Genomic DNA, 17,438 nt, shown 5'->3' with positions numbered 1-17,438 from the left:
ACTTGGTTCACAATGGAATGACCAGTGGGCCATAAACCAGGACGTGATTTGTACTTTCAACAATTGGCTCGGCGTTTTCCTCAGACCTCGGTTATTGTATCAGGCTCAAATGTTCCCAAGGCAGCCGGACACAAGTGTCGCGCCGGAGCGAGGCCAATAATTGGAGTGTCCTCTTCACGCTGTCGGCACTTCGGCGGCTCTCCAGAGCGTCCGGCGGGTCTGAAGTGACGGAGTGGAGAGCCGTCGTCTGACGCTTTAATGAGACGGCGTCTCCAAGAGCTGATTTTCATAATCCGCCCGGGGAGCGAAATGAAGGCTTCAGAAATGAGTCCTCGATGTGTTATTAGTGAGTGAAACCTCCGTTAATTACAGTCTAATCTTCAGCTCCAGAGGAAGGCCTCGTAAGCAGAGCAGGTTTTTCTCAAAGATACAACAGCGTCAGAATGGGCCTGTTTTTTTGGGGGCCTTTTTCTTTTGCTCACCTACTTCTGTGAAATGAAGACGTCTCGGACGGGGGTGGCTGTCTGCATATTTCACCATCCTGCCGTTGAAGAGTCTCAGCTTAAGAGCCCTAAATGAGCTCTAAGCGTTATCGTTATGCAAATGAAAGCTTCAAATGAATCGGCCGGCTGCACCCAGCTGCTGGTCGTCCTGGGCTCTGCAGCCGCCGAGTCGACGTTCCCACCGGGCTTCACGCAGGGCGCTCCGGACGTACGGAGGTTTAAGAACTGACGGAGCCTCTTCGAAGACGTAGGACCAAGCCGAGCTAAACTGATTCAGGGCCTGTTTCCCACGGCGACCGATTTCAAGTAAAAACGCTAAACTTTTTGGAATCGCTCCGACTCCGTCGTCATGTCGATGGACGAAAACGAGACTTTGTGGACACGCTGCAGCGCCGCGTTCCGTAATAATGTAATACATTTTAAATTGAACAGATACAATTTGCCACATTTCATAACAACTTGTTACATATTGGAACAGTTGTTACAAATTGTGAGTGTTCCACTTCTTTCTTTCAAGACAATGTAATCTTTTGTTTCATTATGTAGTAAATTCTGTCCTTTATCTATATACATGGTTCTATGTTTGATAATGAGAAAAAATTAAGATTCACTTGGACTAGTAATATATGTCAGTCCATATTCTCCTGGATTTGGTAGTTTTATTTTGACAGTCACTGTAATAACATTCCAACGTGGTGGTCTGTCCACTAGAATGTGTGTGTGTGTGTGTGTGTGTGTGTGTGTGTGTGTGTGTGTGTGTGTGTGTGTGTGTGTGTGTGTGTGTGTGTGTGTGTGTGTGTGTGTGTGTGTGTGTGTGTGTGTGTGTGTGTGTGTGTGTGTGTGTGTGTGTGTGTGTGTGTGTGTGTGTGTGTGTGTGCGCGTGCGCGTGCGCGCTTTCAGTACTAAAACTAACAACAGCACCCACTAGTGGCCCAACATGAAAACGTTGTTGTCTAAACGGGGAATCCGTTGCTTTGAAAGGTTTCTAACCTCCGTAGTCTGACGATGGTCTGCTTCAGTGTCTTTCTGGTGACGAGAAGCTCGTCTTTAGGAACAGATAGTAATGATAGTAGAGAATGCCTCGTATTTCCTTTTGAATTTTTACTAACAAACAAGCTTTATTGTTAATCCATAATTGTCACAGGTACAACAGTTTCAGTTCGTCTGCTTGGACTCAATAAATCTTGTTGAAGCTCTCTGAGGGAAATCTCATGTTCTCACACTTACAGATTATATTTGGATCAATGCAACATCCTGGTGAAGTCACCCCCCCCCCCCCCCCCCCATTTAAACATAATCCCACAGTTTGTACATATTCCAGCTATTTCATGGTGTTTTTATTTCAAAAATAGTCACTTCTAGATCTGTAAAGCGTCCAGCAGTCACTTGTTTAGTGTGAACAAATTAAGATAATCTGCTCCTTCTCCATTATCGGAGTTCAGAGCTTCACCACTTTCACCAGATTCCATGTTTTGAATACATTCTCCAAAAACACAAATCCCCCATTGTTGCGTGGAAACGATGCCAAGTGTTTCACACGCACGCACGCACGCACACACACACACACACACACACACACACACACACACACACACACACACTCCGAGGAAGCTCTGTCCATGATTAATGTCTCCGATCACAGACCCTGTCAATAATTAAAGCCTCCTCCGTTAGTGAATGATCTCATTCCCTCCTGAGAGCCACAGACCCTCCTCCTCCTCCTCCTCCTCCTCCTCGCTCGTTAATGTACACACCTTTTACAATTTCCGTCGTTCTCCTGTTGGATCCTGCATCGTGTGGCATACGAGAGGATAGTGAACTAAAACTGAACATTGTGGCGTTGGTTTGACATCAGTCGATTAAAACTGGCCGCTCTATCGGGAAAATACATTATTTACCTTCTTGTAACCTTGACCTTTGACCCAATCGCTCGCAAAATGTAATGTACCCACCCTTGGATAAAGACAAATCATTCCTCAAGATTTCATGCAATTCGGGTGAAGAGTTTTTACGAAAAGTTGGTGAAATACATACATACATACCAATAAATAGATAACAAAACACACGTACACAAAAACATCACCTCCGTCCCAAATTTCAAAGGTAATGACGCTTCATTGATCTATTCTAAATGGGCCAGGAAGGGGTGAAGAACCCATTACGTCTTCCTTTCAGGACAGTTTCCCTCTCCTCGCTGTCCCGCGACAAACGCTGTAGTTTGCATGTCAGGCCACTAGAGGGTGGCCTGACATGAAACAGCCCTTTTCGTAAACTAGCACAAGCCAATTGGTGTGAGAAACGTCTCCATGCATGTAGATGACGTTGTTGTATATGGGAGTAAAAGTACCACTCTGTTGAAGTACTGTTAAATTCTACAGGACTCTGGAATCTTCCGCTGTTATTGTTGTTGATCTACTTCGGTCCCGTTTACGTCACAGTTGTTCTCGGAGCCTCCGGAAATGCAAGACTTTGCGAACGGACCCAGAGGTGGAACTTTCTGAAAACGCTGGGGGAGTAGTTCTGCTGTACACGCGGAATGGCAATAAGAATATGTTGTCTCTCCATACGAATGTCGGTGTACTCGCCATTGTTAACGTTAATAGCGTATTTTTCTCCGTGCAAACGTGTGTGTGGTTCTAAAAAGAACAACAGCACCCACTAGTGGCCCTGCGAGAAAACGACATTGTTTTCAACATTTCTGCCTTTTCCCTGTAAACCAAACCATCAGTGACTCCTTGATCCACAGAGGCCGTGTGCTTTTAGTTGGAGTTTCTTGGACAGTGGCTCGCTGGGATTGGCCCCGCCCCCTGCTGGGTGCTTCACATGAGGCCTTTTAACAGCAGGCTCTCCACAGCTGGGACGCCTCTCGGGTTTCCGCCGCGATTACAGGATCAGGTTGATCTCTGGAGCCGCCCCTTGTTTACGGGGTTAGAAAATGAAGCCGTCGTTTGTTCTCACCTTCTGCTTCTCTTCTCGCCACGCCGCCGTCATATTCGGGGATGATTTGTTTTCACGCTGTGAAACTCGTCACTTTCCCCCCCTACAAGCTGTCCTCCTCCTGTTCCTTACCTCACAGAACAACACAGAGCAGAAGAGGAATGCATTGGTAATCAGCACCTCTGTCCACCCACTCGCCGCTAAATCCCATAATCAATATTTCCCACAGCGGCTCTCGAGTCTCGCCTTTGTCTTCGCTCTACGTCTTTTGGTATCGTCTCTGCGTCGTGTTCGGTTTGTTCCCGTCGTGTCGGTGAGAGAAAGGACGGGGAACCCGTTAGTTCTGTTCCACTGATGAACCCTGAGAGACTCATAAAACCAGCAGTCGGTAGTTAGATGACATCAGTCTCTGATGGTGATTCTGGTTTAATGGCTGGACGCAAGTTTCACTCTGTTTACTCACAATGTGCATCCGACTAAGACCAGGGGGGGTCGAACCTCACTGAGGACGCATCAGTACCCAGGTGGTTCTGTACTTTTATCTGTTTATATTCTGAGCTGCTTTTTAATGGACCATAGATTTGGAACAACTCTGTACCGTAGCCATACAAAGAGATCCAAAGCTACAAACGCTAGTATCAATGAATTAAACGGTACTATAAAGGAGAAAAGTTACTGCTTCTGTCATGTACTCTTCTTTACTCGTCACTCTTGCACCAAAGGACCTTTTCCACATTTCTAAAAGAGGAAATAACCACCCAGAGGAAGACGTACAAACCTATTCAATCCTCTTAACTCTCAGGTGAGGGTTTTCTACCTGATATTTCTGACTAAATATGTTTCCTCTCATAAAAACTTGATGGAATCGACTGATAACGCTGCTTTTTATTGTGAAAATTCAACATGAACACTCCCATTCAGACTCCATCAATTTTAATAAAACAAGGATGTGAAAGCAAAAGACAACAAACAGATTCTCATAACAACTCTAATCTCGTCTGACTCACCACATCACCTTGTGGTTAAAATTGGTACTGCAAAGCAGGATGTGCTGACTGAATAAATTTGATCTACCTAGATGTTGCTCCCTTGTGGCTTCGCCCTCTCAGTTCCGTTTTGAATGTCGTTGTAATGAGTAGAAAACACTCCTATCCACCATCGTCGATGACCTTTGAATCCTCATGAAGTAGAATCTTCATATATGCGTGCAGCGAAGACGCCGCGTTAGTGAAGCTGGTCAGAGTTCGGCGGAGGCTGCACAAGACGCTCCATCTGTTTCAGGGCGTTTCGTTTTTAAACGTCAAAAGTGAGTCACGAGCAGCGTTGAGTGAGTTCAGCTCGCTCTATTCTGAGGTCATCGCCACCCGAGGTCAGATGATGCTCATGTTTTCATGAGTCAGCCATGAAATGTTTTTTTTTTTTTTCCTCTTTGTTTACATCGACAACATGGTTCCATTTTTTATTCAGGCTACTGAACCCTAAACATCTAAAAATCCCTTCAGATTCACCAACGTTAAAGGTTTTCTTGTATTTTCTACTTTAAGTAAGTTAATACTTCCTGCTGCCACTGCATGTTGTGAATCAGCAGTTTATTCTCCTCACATTTGGCCCAGGAATGAATTAGAAGTTGATGATTTTCTGGTTGGACCGTTGCTTTGGTGCTTCAGTTGACCAGTTCTGTCACATAAGATCCACAGATAGAAAGGAACAAGAAAACAAGACACTAATGTCGACCCCATCCTGTCAAATATTTAGAATCCAAAATGGAGAAATCTCCAAGTGGCAGAAACGAGATCAAACTTCAGTAAGTAAGAGGGGAAATCAGCGACAAAAGATTTGTTTGCATACGAGGTGAAAATGAAGCTTTGTGGCATTTAAACGGTCCATATGATGTAAAATTCACTTCCTAAAAGTTTTCCAACAGTACTAATCGTCCCTGTACCTGGAATGATGCTCCAGAAGTGAAGACAGTCTGTCCTCTCTCTCCTTGGCTTGTTTCAGTTTTTTAAAAGTGTGTTGCTCCAACCAGCCAATCAGAAATCAAACCCTATATAGTGTCATCGGGGGTTTAGCCAATCCCAATCAAGGTAGGCTCCTCCCTTTGACTCCTCCCACAATCAGGCAGCTCTGCTCTGGCACAGGAAGTACTTCCTCCTCTTCCCAAGATGGGCATGTGTGGGCGGAGCCAGTCCAGCTCACACAGACACAGCAGATTCTGAATGCAGCTCCTATGATCCAAGATTCAAATGGAGGAAAATCAAGGAGGAGCTTGAAACTTTGAATTCAAGGTTTCAGGACCAATTGTATTAATTGTTATTAATAAGTACTCATGTCCGTACTCGGTATCGGCAAGGTCAGTATCTGCACAACCCTAATGTCAGAATACAAAGAGACTTGAGAGTATATTGTGGCCTGCAGCACCTCCCACAGGACAGAAACGGAACTTGGGTTGGATGTGATGCTGGTTATTCATTAGGTTCGCCACGATTGCGTCAATTCATTGACCTGTTAAAGTTTACTGGATCAAAATAAATCGATCAATGTTTCACTTACAGAGGAAACAAAACGATAACATGACCCATCTGCACTCGGAAAGCTCGATCACAAAGGGCGACTCGGTGAATTCGGTGCAGTTGAGTGATTTGTGCCGTGAAGTGGAAGTCTGCTGAAATATTGAGGCACTGGGTCAAAGCTCGTCTGTAAACACACTTCCTGTCTGTGTTTCCCTTCCAGTTCAATCAGAGAAGAAAGACGAGAAGCTGGAGGACAGCGTGAAGAAGCTGGACCTCTTTGGCGAACTGGATAAAACCGAGCAGAGGAGCGTGAAGGTGGAGTTCACGAGCGGCGAGACGCCTGCCAAGGTGGAGAAAGCGAGCGAGAAGGAGGAAGAGAAGGAACCGGAAAAGGTTCAAGAGGAGAAGAAGGACGAAGAGAAACCGGTGAAGGTGGACGAGCCGAAGAAAGACACAGGAATGGGGAAAGAGAAGGAGAAAGTAGAAGTGGTGCAGCAGAAAGAAGTGAAAGAAGACAAAGTGACAAAAGAAGAAGCTTCGCCAGTCAAACTGGACAAGATGGATAAAGTAGAGAAGGTAGAGAAGGTAGAGAAGGTTGACCCGATCGACAAGGTCGAGAAGAAGGTTGAGAATGTGGATAAAACTGAAAAGTCCAAAGTGGAGGAGAAAGTGGAGGAGAAAGTGGAGAACAAGGACAATGAGAAGGTGGAGAAAACCGAGATGAAGGACGGCAAAGAGCCGCATGTTGACAAGGTGGAAAAGACCCCAGAACCCGTCCAGCCGGAAACCGAAAAGGCCGAGAAGAAGACCGAAGGCGAGACGAAGGCGACGGTGGAGGCGGGAGACGCCAAGGGGGAGGACAAAGCGGTGAAACCGACGGAGAAACAGAAGGAAGAGAAGCCGGCGGAGAAAAAGACGGCGGAGAAGAAAGACGACAAGAAGGCGACGAAAACTGAGGCGGCGGAGAAAACCAAGAAACCTGCGGCCAACGGCGCCGGCAAAGACCCGAAGGCAAAGGTGAGACGGCCTGCGGTACACAGCGCTGGGCAGTACACAGTGCCGGGCAGTACAGAGTACTACAACTGCTCGGCCTGATCAATAAAAAGATCGATACGTTCTATGGAGTCATTCAGGAAGAGACGCTGGTTCTTTCATCATCATCATGCTGCTCATTAACCCTTCAAATCAAGTACATAACATGAGATTTGTCTCATTTTACTGAAATTCATGGTCCTTTATTTTGCAGTTAATCATTTTTACTGCATGTTAGCGGTATCGCTTTAGCGTAGCGGGTGCGGGACTCGTTCCTGCGCCGTTTCTACGACGACACGTTTTTCTGTGTTTTCGTTTGAGGAAAGTTTAACCTTTACACTGCAACGCTTTATTCCGTTTCTACAAAACGGCAAAACGAGCTTCTACTGAACTGTTTTCATCAACATCAGTAGAATATTAGAGACGCTCTCCTCATAATGAAGTGTGGAGAAACACAGATTTTATTGTGAAAGAGTGAAGATCGATGTCATGAGCAAGAATCAACCAGAGCAGGTGAAGTTTTTGCTTTTTGCTTTTTGTTTGTGGTTTATTTTGAAAACGAACGCCACCGGTCGTTTCCCATGATGCTTCTGCTTAAATGCTTCTTCTGCACATAAACATGAATAAAACCGCCTCACAGCAGGTTGACATTATTTAGCGACGAGCTAAATGCTAACTATTATTTCTGCTTCTTTATTTATTCATCATTTGTGTTTTAATTGCTGCTGTTACCTTTTATTTTCCTTTTCTTTATGTTTGCTTTCGCCGTCCCTCCATCCCCCCGCGGCGTCTCAGCCTGTTGCCGGGGCGACCAAACCCGCCACTGCCGCCGCCGCTGCCAAAACGCGGCCGAGCCCGGCGGCTGCCGGTGCCTCTGGCCCCGCCTCCAGGCGCCCCACACCCTCCACCACCACCTCAGATAAAAAACCAACCTCAGCCCGGGCAGCTTCGTCCACAGCTGCTGCCGGGCTCAAGAGGCCCACGGCCGCCACCACCACCAGCCGCGTTGCGTCGTCCGCCGCCGCCACGCGTGACGTTAAACCCAAGGTAAGTGTCAGCAGGGACTGTGGGAGCAGCTCGCCTGGATCCAGGCCTCAGTGCTGCTTCCTCACACCCGGAGGGGTCAAAGGTCACAGCGTTAGGCTTCACAAGAAGAAGAAATAGAACAGGAGAATCATGCAGCTCCTCCTCTCCTCAGAAAGACTCTCTGATCTTGAGGAATAAAGCCCCGTACTGCAATATTCAGACGTTGACGCAGCGTTTTTGGATTCTTTATCCAAACAGGTGAAACGTGTAGAAAAGACCTCAGGTGTCGACTGCGGTGCTCTACGTCTGCGGGACAATCTCAGAATGACGAAGACGAGTCAACATTTCAGTCAATTTATAGTCTGGTGTTTTAAACATAGTTTCATATTTAGGAACCCGGAGTTAGTAATAAGCCTTTATTCAAATCTAATCATGCCGGTTTAATTGCTCAGATACAGTTTTCTAGCTGCGATCAGGCAACATGACAGTTGGACGTCGCGGTTGGAGTATTTCTGCTGTCGATTAGCGACCAGGTGGGTGTTGAATCACCACAATATGGCTGTGACAAGTAATGTTACTTTGCAGATTTACTTTACTGAGGAACATCATGACATTTTACCACAAACTCTGCAACTCGATACACCACCTAATGGTTGAAAAGGGTATTGCGATCACGACGAGCTGCAGCTCGACGTTGCCTCCAGGTAGCTGCAACATGGAGCGGACACCGTTAAAGACAACATGAGGACTATTTGCTTATTTATTTAGATGAATCAAACTGAAAAAGAACTATTGCAGTGATAAAAACTGATCGTGGAGTTGAATTCGGTTGTGAAAAGATCATTTCATCTGGATTTGTTGGTTCGTGTGTTTAATTTATTGCATCAAAAGGTCTGTGAAGGTTTGTTGGGTTTGTGTCATTAAGCGGACCGCTCTCCGCTCTCCGCTCTCCGCCGTCTGCTCTCCGCTCTCCGCCGTCCGCTCGCTGCGTTTCCGTGTCGTCTTTAGATAAAAGCAGTGTGACCGCGCAGCCAGCGAATTAGCCGCCTTTATTTAGCCGCTTGGCGCCCGAGGCTGGCGGCCGACTCAGTCCAGTCGGTTGTATGTGGAGCGCGGCATCATCCAGATGAATGAAGCGGCGAGGACTCCCATCTGCATCTCGCACGAGAAAGTCTGATGTGATTCGCCTCTGTCCCGTCTCTTCCTCCCTCCTGTTTCACAGACCGCCACAGAGAAGCGCCCCCTGGTGCCAAAGGCCAGCACTGCCACCGCTACCAAAAACGGGTCGACTGCCACCGCTGCGGCGAGTAGAACCTCTACGACGGCACGCACAGCGACGTCCACTCGCACTGCCGCCGCCGCCAAAAGGCCTCTGGGTATTCGCAGTCCAACAGTTCTGCTCGTCTCAGTCCGAGGTTCCGCTTCTTTCATTCACTTCTTCTCTGGTTCTCTTCATTTCAGCCTCTAAGACGGACGGCAAGCCGGGAGAGGAGAAGAAGCCGAGCACGCTGAGGACTTCGACAGGTACTCGGCGGCGCCGGGCGCCACCTCTCGCATGTTTAACACTCTGATAAATACCACTGCTCTTTCTCTTGGCCCCGATTTGATTCAGACTGGATTCTCAGAAGCAGTCGACTTTGGTTCCGTTTGCGCGACAACGTTTCAATTGAAACCATATCGAGTGTTTTCGAAAAGTTCCACTTTCAGAGCCGTTCTCCAAAAAGTTACATGAAGACCAACGTTAAACTAGACAAGGACATGCTGAATGCTTCCTCTCGTTGATCTGTGGGGTTTCTCTCTGTGAAAAACAGCGAGAAATTAAATTTTTTTTAAAAAGTGATTAAAACAAGGTTGATAAATTGTTTTCCCCGACAAATATAACTGAGGCGAGAGTGGCGATGTTGTCTGGTTGATCTTTTATAGTCGTTTTGTTTGTTTGTTATTCAACGTTTGTTTTTAGTTTTAAATGGAAAATGATTATTTGAGATCAAGGGGCAGATTATATATATTATTATTATAGATTATATATAATGTCAATCTTCTTTCTGCTCCTTTTCGTTGGAGAATTTGAAAACTTTAGTTCTCTATTGTATTTACGTTTTTACAATAAAATGAATAAACATATTCAGTGGCTCTCGTCACAGAAGCTAAAATATAACAACGTTTTTGCGTTTTCACATGAAATCGTCTCTGTATAAACGAGCCTTTTGTTGTTTTGAGGTGAAGTACGAGATATTGTCAATACGAGACCTTTTCCTTTCAAAAATACCAGATTTCTTTCTGTGGAAATTCGGTAAAAATTTGACGATCAGGATCGAGGTCGTTCTTCGGTTTTCAAACACAAAAACGCTTCAACCGCAGACATTTTGTTTTTACATTATTGAATTCAAAGTATTTCAGTGTATCCATGTTTTCTTTTTAAACTGCTTTCTTGAAGAATTTAGCGAGTTCTCGCCTCTTCCCTTGTCACTCGTTTCACACGTTTTAAGAAGTTGGGATTAGGATTACTTTTCTATCTTCCGCCGCTGACTGTGGAGGATTTTCCCTCCTGTACTTGGCGGCGCCGTCTCATTGATCTCCTCTTTACCTCGGCGCTTCCTTCCGCCAGGTAAAGATCTGCAGAGTCGCCTTGCCTCTCCACCCGCGGCTTTGAAACCTCCGAACACGTCGGGTCTTCTCTTCTCTTCCCTTCGCTTCGCTCCTTCAGCAGCTTAGTCGGCGGGAGTTTTCAGCTCCTGCTGACGGCGCTTCGGGTCGTCGAGTCCGTTTTGGACGGACTGGTGTGAAAGGACGGGCTGCCTGAGAGCCGCCTGGATTAAATCAGGCTTCCTCCTCCGTCACACTCGGGCGGATTTAAAGTCAAACTGTGTTAAATAAACTCCTCTTTCATGTTTACGATGCAGCGAATGCTGCGTCGGCTTGTTTCTGAGCTCCTGAGTCAGCAGATCCACGCCGCAGCTGCATCCGTGCTAATTCTAGGGTTTAAAAGGCATGAAAGGAGTCACTTGGTGGTTTTTTTTGAGGTTTTGTGCAAATTTAAGTTCGTAAATACAGGTTTTGTAATTGTCATGTGGGAATCCAGAAATCTGCTACATTTCCAACTTTTCAACAACTTTGAAAATGGAGAACTATTTTTGGACGTCCGTTTACATGGAGCCACTGAAAACGCAACTATTTGAAAACGTTCAGACTCCGTCTCCGTGGTAACGGGGGGAAAACGCAAGTTTTGTGAAACGCCACAGTCGTAGTCGATAGTTCATTGCAGAAACAAAGCACGGCGCCAGCTAGTGGCCCAACATGCTAACTGCACGGTTTTCAGTGTTTTCGTTGTTTCCGTGGAAACACAAAACTTTTTGAAAGGGATGGGTTTGCCTCCGTGCCTTATCATGAAATTGTTTTACTTTTAAATGATAGAAAACACTGCTTATAAGTAAAGGTATTCTATATTTGCCAAAATTTATTATAAAATAATAAAAACAAAGATGAACCTCTGGAATTTTATTGGCGAACTGAACAGTTTATCCGGTCTAGTTGAGGTGAAGTAAAAGGTTATTCTGCTGTGCGGGTTATTGAAAAGATGTTAAGACACTGAGAAGCTTGAAAAAATAAGTTTCCAACTCGAGAGAAACAGGGTGAACAAGATTTAAGATTAAGAAATGTTGAATCGCTGTGGTTTCTTTCACCTCGGGAGAGTTTTTCTTCTCCTGCAGAGTTTGATATTCGTGCTCGGTGAAGCTCATCACCTTCGAACTGGGGTGTTGGAAAATAAAGCTGCAGAAATACAGTGATTGAACCGCTCTGTTTATTTCTCCTCCAGCTGATTCCACAAAGCCCAGGACCTCCTCCTCCACCACCGCCCCCCGCCCCGCGACCACCGCCTCCCGTCCCGCGACCGCCACCTCCACCGCCCCCCGCCCCCGCCCCACAGCAGCCAAACCCACCCCGCCCTCCTCCTCCACCGCCGCGGAGAAGAAGCCCCTGGTGCCCCGCACCTCCCGGCTAGCCCCCCCCTCCACCTCCTCCTCCGCCTCCAGGATCTCGGCCCGGCCCGCCACGGTGCCGGCCCCTGACGTCCGCAACGCCCGGTCCAAGATCGGCTCCACGGACAACATGAAGTACCAGCCGGGTGGAGGGAAGGTCAGTCCTGACGTGATCCGGCTTCTCCTCGGATTCTCTACATTAACCTCACCATTAACACTCGCTACACACTGCGCCATTTTCCACCGTCCCAATTTTAAGATTGTTGAACTCACAGTTTGTAGCCGCCTCACACGAGGCACCACCAAACACAACAGCTGCTTCTTCACCTCCATTATTCCTCTCATCTCAGCTCCTCACACGTCCATCTCACACCATCTTCCCATGTAGCAATAATAATTTGCGCCAATTCTAATGGAATTATAAGAAAAACCTCATAAGTTGACAATATTATTAAGGTATTTCTCCGTTAACTAGTAATCACATTGAATTGGCATCAAAAGTCCTGAGAGAAAAATATTTGTTTTTGGTAAATTTAGTTGTTTTTTTCTATTATTACTGAAAATCCAGATCCGATCTGTAGGGAAGCATGTAAAAGTTTAATAAAAGAGAATAATACCTGCATCGGATAATGTAATAATACTTAAATAGGACAGAATGTCCTGGAAATTAAAGCTATTTTGTAGTTTTTGTACAGTGTCATTTTCAAGAATAGATATAATGGTAGTCATGTTGGTCATAATCATTCACTGAGGATAAATACTGAGCAGCAAGTTTTTCTCTGAATTCTAACACTGATTTACTAAAATCTTTCCGATCTGACTTCTAGGTAAAGTTACAACAAAACAACGTTCAACATTTCATGATTTCATTATTCAAAAGATCAGTTTAAGTGACGATTGGTCGCGTTAATGAGAAATAAAACTGGATTAAAAACAAATTTCAGAACTTCGCGTTAACTGAAGGATTCGGGTCTTTTCTGTGTATTTTTTGAAAAAGCAGATTTTTGCATAAAACCATCTAAATTAAACTGAAATCCTCCATAATTTCTATTAATTATCTGATATTATTGATACAGGTGTTCATTCTTTAAAAACATTTTTAAAAAAGATTTGTGAAATTCAATCAAACTCAAATTTTGAATCAGTATTTTCTGTGGGATATTACTTCACAACATAACAACTGATTTCAACCTCACTTGATTTGGACTCTGAAACTCGATCAAAGATTAGAAAAAAAAATAAAACTGTAGATTAGATAAAAAAATAAAACTTTAGCTACACAACTAATTCCTGATATCTGTGACAAAATGAATAAGATTTGATTTAAATCATTCGAACTGAATTTCTTCCCGACGCAGACGTTATTGGTTGAGTCCGGTTTCACAATAAAAGTGCAGTTTGTAATATTTATTTACACTCAATCAATGATAATTGTAAATCTAAGTCACTCAACAAAACAGACACATAAAACACAAGACAAATGCAAATTTGCTAAAAAATAAATAAAACATCTCTCTATATATAGATAGTGATATAGACATAAATATATATACTACAGTCCAGTTCTGCCTCTTTATTTCAGTCAGATTCTAAACCTTCGTACTAACACCCTTTCTAATGCCACCGAGCGTTTTGTTTGACCTCTGACCTTTGACCCGGGCGGGCCTGTCTTCCCAGGTGTCGGCCGTCTCTCAGAGCAGGGTCGCCTCCTCCAAAGAGAGCAGCCAGGGCAAAGTGAGTCCCCCCCCCCCCCCCCCCCTCCCTCCACCCTCCACCCTCCACACATCACCGTGTGTTTGTCCTCAAATCCAGAAAGCTTGTTGACGATGTCTTCCTCTGTTTTTAAAGGTCAAAGCTCAGACGCTTTTAGTTAGCAGTCATCCAAAGGCTGCAAACTGTCAGTTAGCTGCATTAGAAACCAGGAAGCAGCTCAGTGTCGCGTCGCAGCCTCTGGACATTGATGGTCATTTTTATTTCTATTTGAAATAATATTGCGTACCCATATATGAGTTTTCTCATCTATGAAGAGTAAAGCACAACCAAAAAGTTAAAACTAACATTTCCACGTGCTAAACATACAAGATTGATTGATTGATTGATTTATATATTTATTTTTATTTAACAACAACGGGTCAGAGCTTCCATCTCATATCAGTTTCCATCAGATCGTCAAATCAAACCCAAACAGCAACATCTATTTCATGAGCAAGTAGTTTATCCACCTGATCCAGGATCTTAGTGATCTTTAACATGAGGGGTTGGTTCAGAAACGGTGCCCCGTGTGAATATCGTTGAACACTTTTCTATGTTTTTTTGTCATTTAATATTTTTACAAACATTTTCACATGTCACAGGTGTCGTAGAAACACGGAACAGAGTGAACGGTACAAAACAAACAGATACGACACGAAGAAAATAACAAAACCAAATGTAATATGACGTAAATAAAGATAAGACATTTATCTTACAAGCTAAAGGGAGCCCCCTCCCCCGGCCACCCTGTCGTCACATAATCTCACTTTATCGCCGCAAAATTAGAAATAATGGTCTTTTAAACACACTTATTCATTAAAAACAACATAAAAGTTAAGTTGAAACTGAGTTGGAATCAAGGTGAAGCACCTGAGCATCACAAAAGATGCTAAAGAGGAACAGGTAAGTGTCGCTTTGACTTTAAAAGTATTGAAAAGTATCTGTAATAGAGCGAAAGGTGAATGTTCCTTGTTATTGTCTTTATTTGTGGATCAGAAGCGCCGATCTTCTGACTGGGTCATGAAGAGCTTTTGCTCAGACGTGGATACAGATTCCTGACGAAGGATCTCTGCTGGTTCTCCCGTGTCTCTTTATAGAACAACCTGTGTGTCTCACTCTAACAAACTTCGCCTCTAATGCCTGTCAGCTTTCTGTGTTTTACATCAGTGGTTCCCAACCGGAAGGCAAAGTCTCACCACTGAACTTTTCTGTCCATAACACCATCAAACTTTTTCTCTAAACTGCACGTGACTACAGAAAGTTGTAAACCTTTTTGCAGATGACACCGTTACTTATTTCGCCGGTTGTCAGATCATCACTGAGGAACATAAAGTATCAGTTAAACAGACTAAATACACGACGTATAAACGGCTTTATGGCGTTTCATAAGCACTCGCATCAGTACTCTGTATCGGCAAGTAGTTAAAGGTTTGTACTTTGTACGTTGTTAAAAAGTGCCTCCCTCGTGAAAATGACTCAGTATTTATGAAGTGTTAGAACGAGGTTTATCATGGTAAAAGTATAAAATGTGAACAACAGCAGCGTAACTACTCACTGATCTTTTAAACACCGAGACTGTTGAAACTGGGAAACTGCTTTTTGGAGGCTCCTGCCCGTCTTGGTTAAAGTTGGTGTTTCCACCAGTGTTTGGCCTCGCTGCAACGTTTCCGCCATTTTAGCGAGTTCTTGGTAGAAGGTTGTGAAGAGGTTGGGAGCCACTGCGTTAGGAACCTTGCTCTGGGGCGTTGAGGTTCCTTCTCTCCAGGTTTTGGTAGAAAAGCATTCCAGGTCTTTAGACAGTGGTATTTGTTTCGGTGAACCTTGCTCCCACCTTCTGTCCTTTCCTTTCTAACCCGACCTGTGACGGTGACTTCTTCTCTCCCCAACACTCCTCTTCCTCTCTTCCTCTCTTCCTCTCTGGGCCTTTTCTTCACCCCCCCCCCCCTTGCTGCTATGCTGTGTCCATTCAGGTTCAGATAGTCTCCAAAAAGCTGGACTTCAGCCACGTCACCTCCCGCTTGGGCTCCAAGGACAATATGAAGCATGTTCCTGGTGGAGGGAATGTAAGTACCGCCTGGCCCTTTCAGCCCAACCAGGACCGGCACAATCCTGGTCCAGACATTTTCCCTGACAAAGATTAAAGGCCAGACTTTCCCTGAGATGTTGGACAGCATGCTAGCAAGCTGAACGTAGCTTCCTATCCTCACTGCGCTTCCTCAAACCCTTCCTGTCGTCCCGCCCTGCGACTAACTCACTAAACCACTCCTCCTGCTCAGATCGCTGGCTTCTGATTGGGCCGGCTCAGATCGCTGCTCTCTGATTGGTCCGACTCAGATCGCTGCTCTCTGATTGGTCTGATTGAGATCACTGGCTTGTGATTGGTCCAGTTCAGATCGTTGCTCTCTGATTGGTCCAGCTCAAACAGCTGGGCTCTTATTGGTCTAGCTCAGATCGCTGGCTTCTGATTGGTCCGGCTCATATTGCTGCTCTCTGATTGGTCCAGTTCAGATCGGTGGCTTCTTAGTTGGTCCGGTTCAGATCGCTGGCTTCTGATTGGTCCGGTTCAGATCGCTGGTCTCTGATTTGTTCGATTCAGATTGCAGGTCTCTGATTGATCCAGTTCAGATCTCTGGCGTATGATTGGTCCGGTTCAGATTGCTGGCTTCTGATTGGTCCAACTCAAATTGCTGGTCTGTGATTGGTCCGACTCAGATCGCTGGTCTCTGATTGCTCTGGTTCAGATCGCTGGTCTCTGATTGGTCCAACTAAGATTGCTGGCCTCTGATCTGTGTGGCTCAGGTTGCTGCTCTCTCATTGGTGCTCAGAGCTGCTTCATCCGGCCACCCCACCAACGATTGCTCAACGACATTTTGCTTTAGGAAATGTCTTCATGTTTGACCAAAAGGTTCTGAAATCTACTGAACGTCATGACGTTATTGTGCCATAATGTTTGGAAACATGTAAAGAAGTTTGTCAAAATTCACTTTTAATCGGTGAAACTTGACAACGTTGAATGAAAGTTCTGCGTTGAAGACCGAACGTTTGTGAAACAGGTGCAGATCCTCAACAAGAAGGTGGACCTGAGCAAGGTGACGTCCAAGTGCGGCTCCAAGGACAACATCAAGCACAAGCCAGGTGAGCGGACAGGAGGGGAAAGACCAGAACCTTCTGGAACATGAGGGGCATCTTCCTCAGTGTGTGTGTGTGTGTGTATTATCTGTGTGTGTTGTCTGTGTGTGCTGCAGGTGGCGGAGAAGTCAAGATCGAGTCGCACAAAGTGAGCTTCAAGGACAAGGCTCAGTCCAAAGTGAGTTCTCTGGACAACGTGAGCCAGTCGCCTGGTGGAGGAAGTGTGAAGGTGCGCCGACGCCGTCCGGCTCCCGTGAACGTTCACTAGCATAACTGCTAGTGAACGTCCATAGCTCTCATAACGCAATAAATCGATTTGTGTTATTTGGCTCGTTCCGAGATCAGCTTCACGACGAATGTTCACGCAGGATATCACATACACCTTTATTTTTTTTTTTATGCACGTTAACCTTTAGTAGATCAGGTCCAAAACATTGTTAATGTTGACCAATCGCGGTAAGACTCACCACACCACCGTGTGGCGCCAAGGAGTATCACAACACGTTGCACGTTGGTTCTTGTTTTTTTTTTTCTGGCTTCAGTTCTTACACAGACGAGATTTGAAA

The 17,438-nt window shown here is 45.2% G+C and overlaps 1 protein-coding gene across 1 annotated transcript in view; it reads left to right on the top strand.

Moving 5' to 3' along the window:
* The window catches only part of LOC308125448 (uncharacterized protein), a 94,880-nt gene that overhangs the window by 70,209 nt on the left and 7,233 nt on the right, over positions 1-17,438 (top strand). The window contains exons 8-15 of the mRNA XM_080489190.1: positions 6,174-6,970; positions 7,781-8,032; positions 9,234-9,387; positions 9,473-9,535; positions 11,829-12,148; positions 13,669-13,725; positions 16,797-16,878; positions 16,989-17,101. Of these exons, the coding sequence (XP_080345316.1) occupies positions 6,174-6,970; positions 7,781-8,032; positions 9,234-9,387; positions 9,473-9,535; positions 11,829-12,148; positions 13,669-13,725; positions 16,797-16,878; positions 16,989-17,101 (1,838 nt within the window). The remainder of the gene's footprint in view (positions 1-6,173; positions 6,971-7,780; positions 8,033-9,233; positions 9,388-9,472; positions 9,536-11,828; positions 12,149-13,668; positions 13,726-16,796; positions 16,879-16,988; positions 17,102-17,438) is intronic.

Source organism: Lipophrys pholis (genome assembly GCF_963383615.2).
Source record: "Lipophrys pholis genome assembly, chromosome: 20".
Taxonomy (NCBI): domain Eukaryota; kingdom Metazoa; phylum Chordata; class Actinopteri; order Blenniiformes; family Blenniidae; genus Lipophrys; species Lipophrys pholis.
This window is presented reverse-complemented; position numbering and strand designations above follow the sequence as displayed.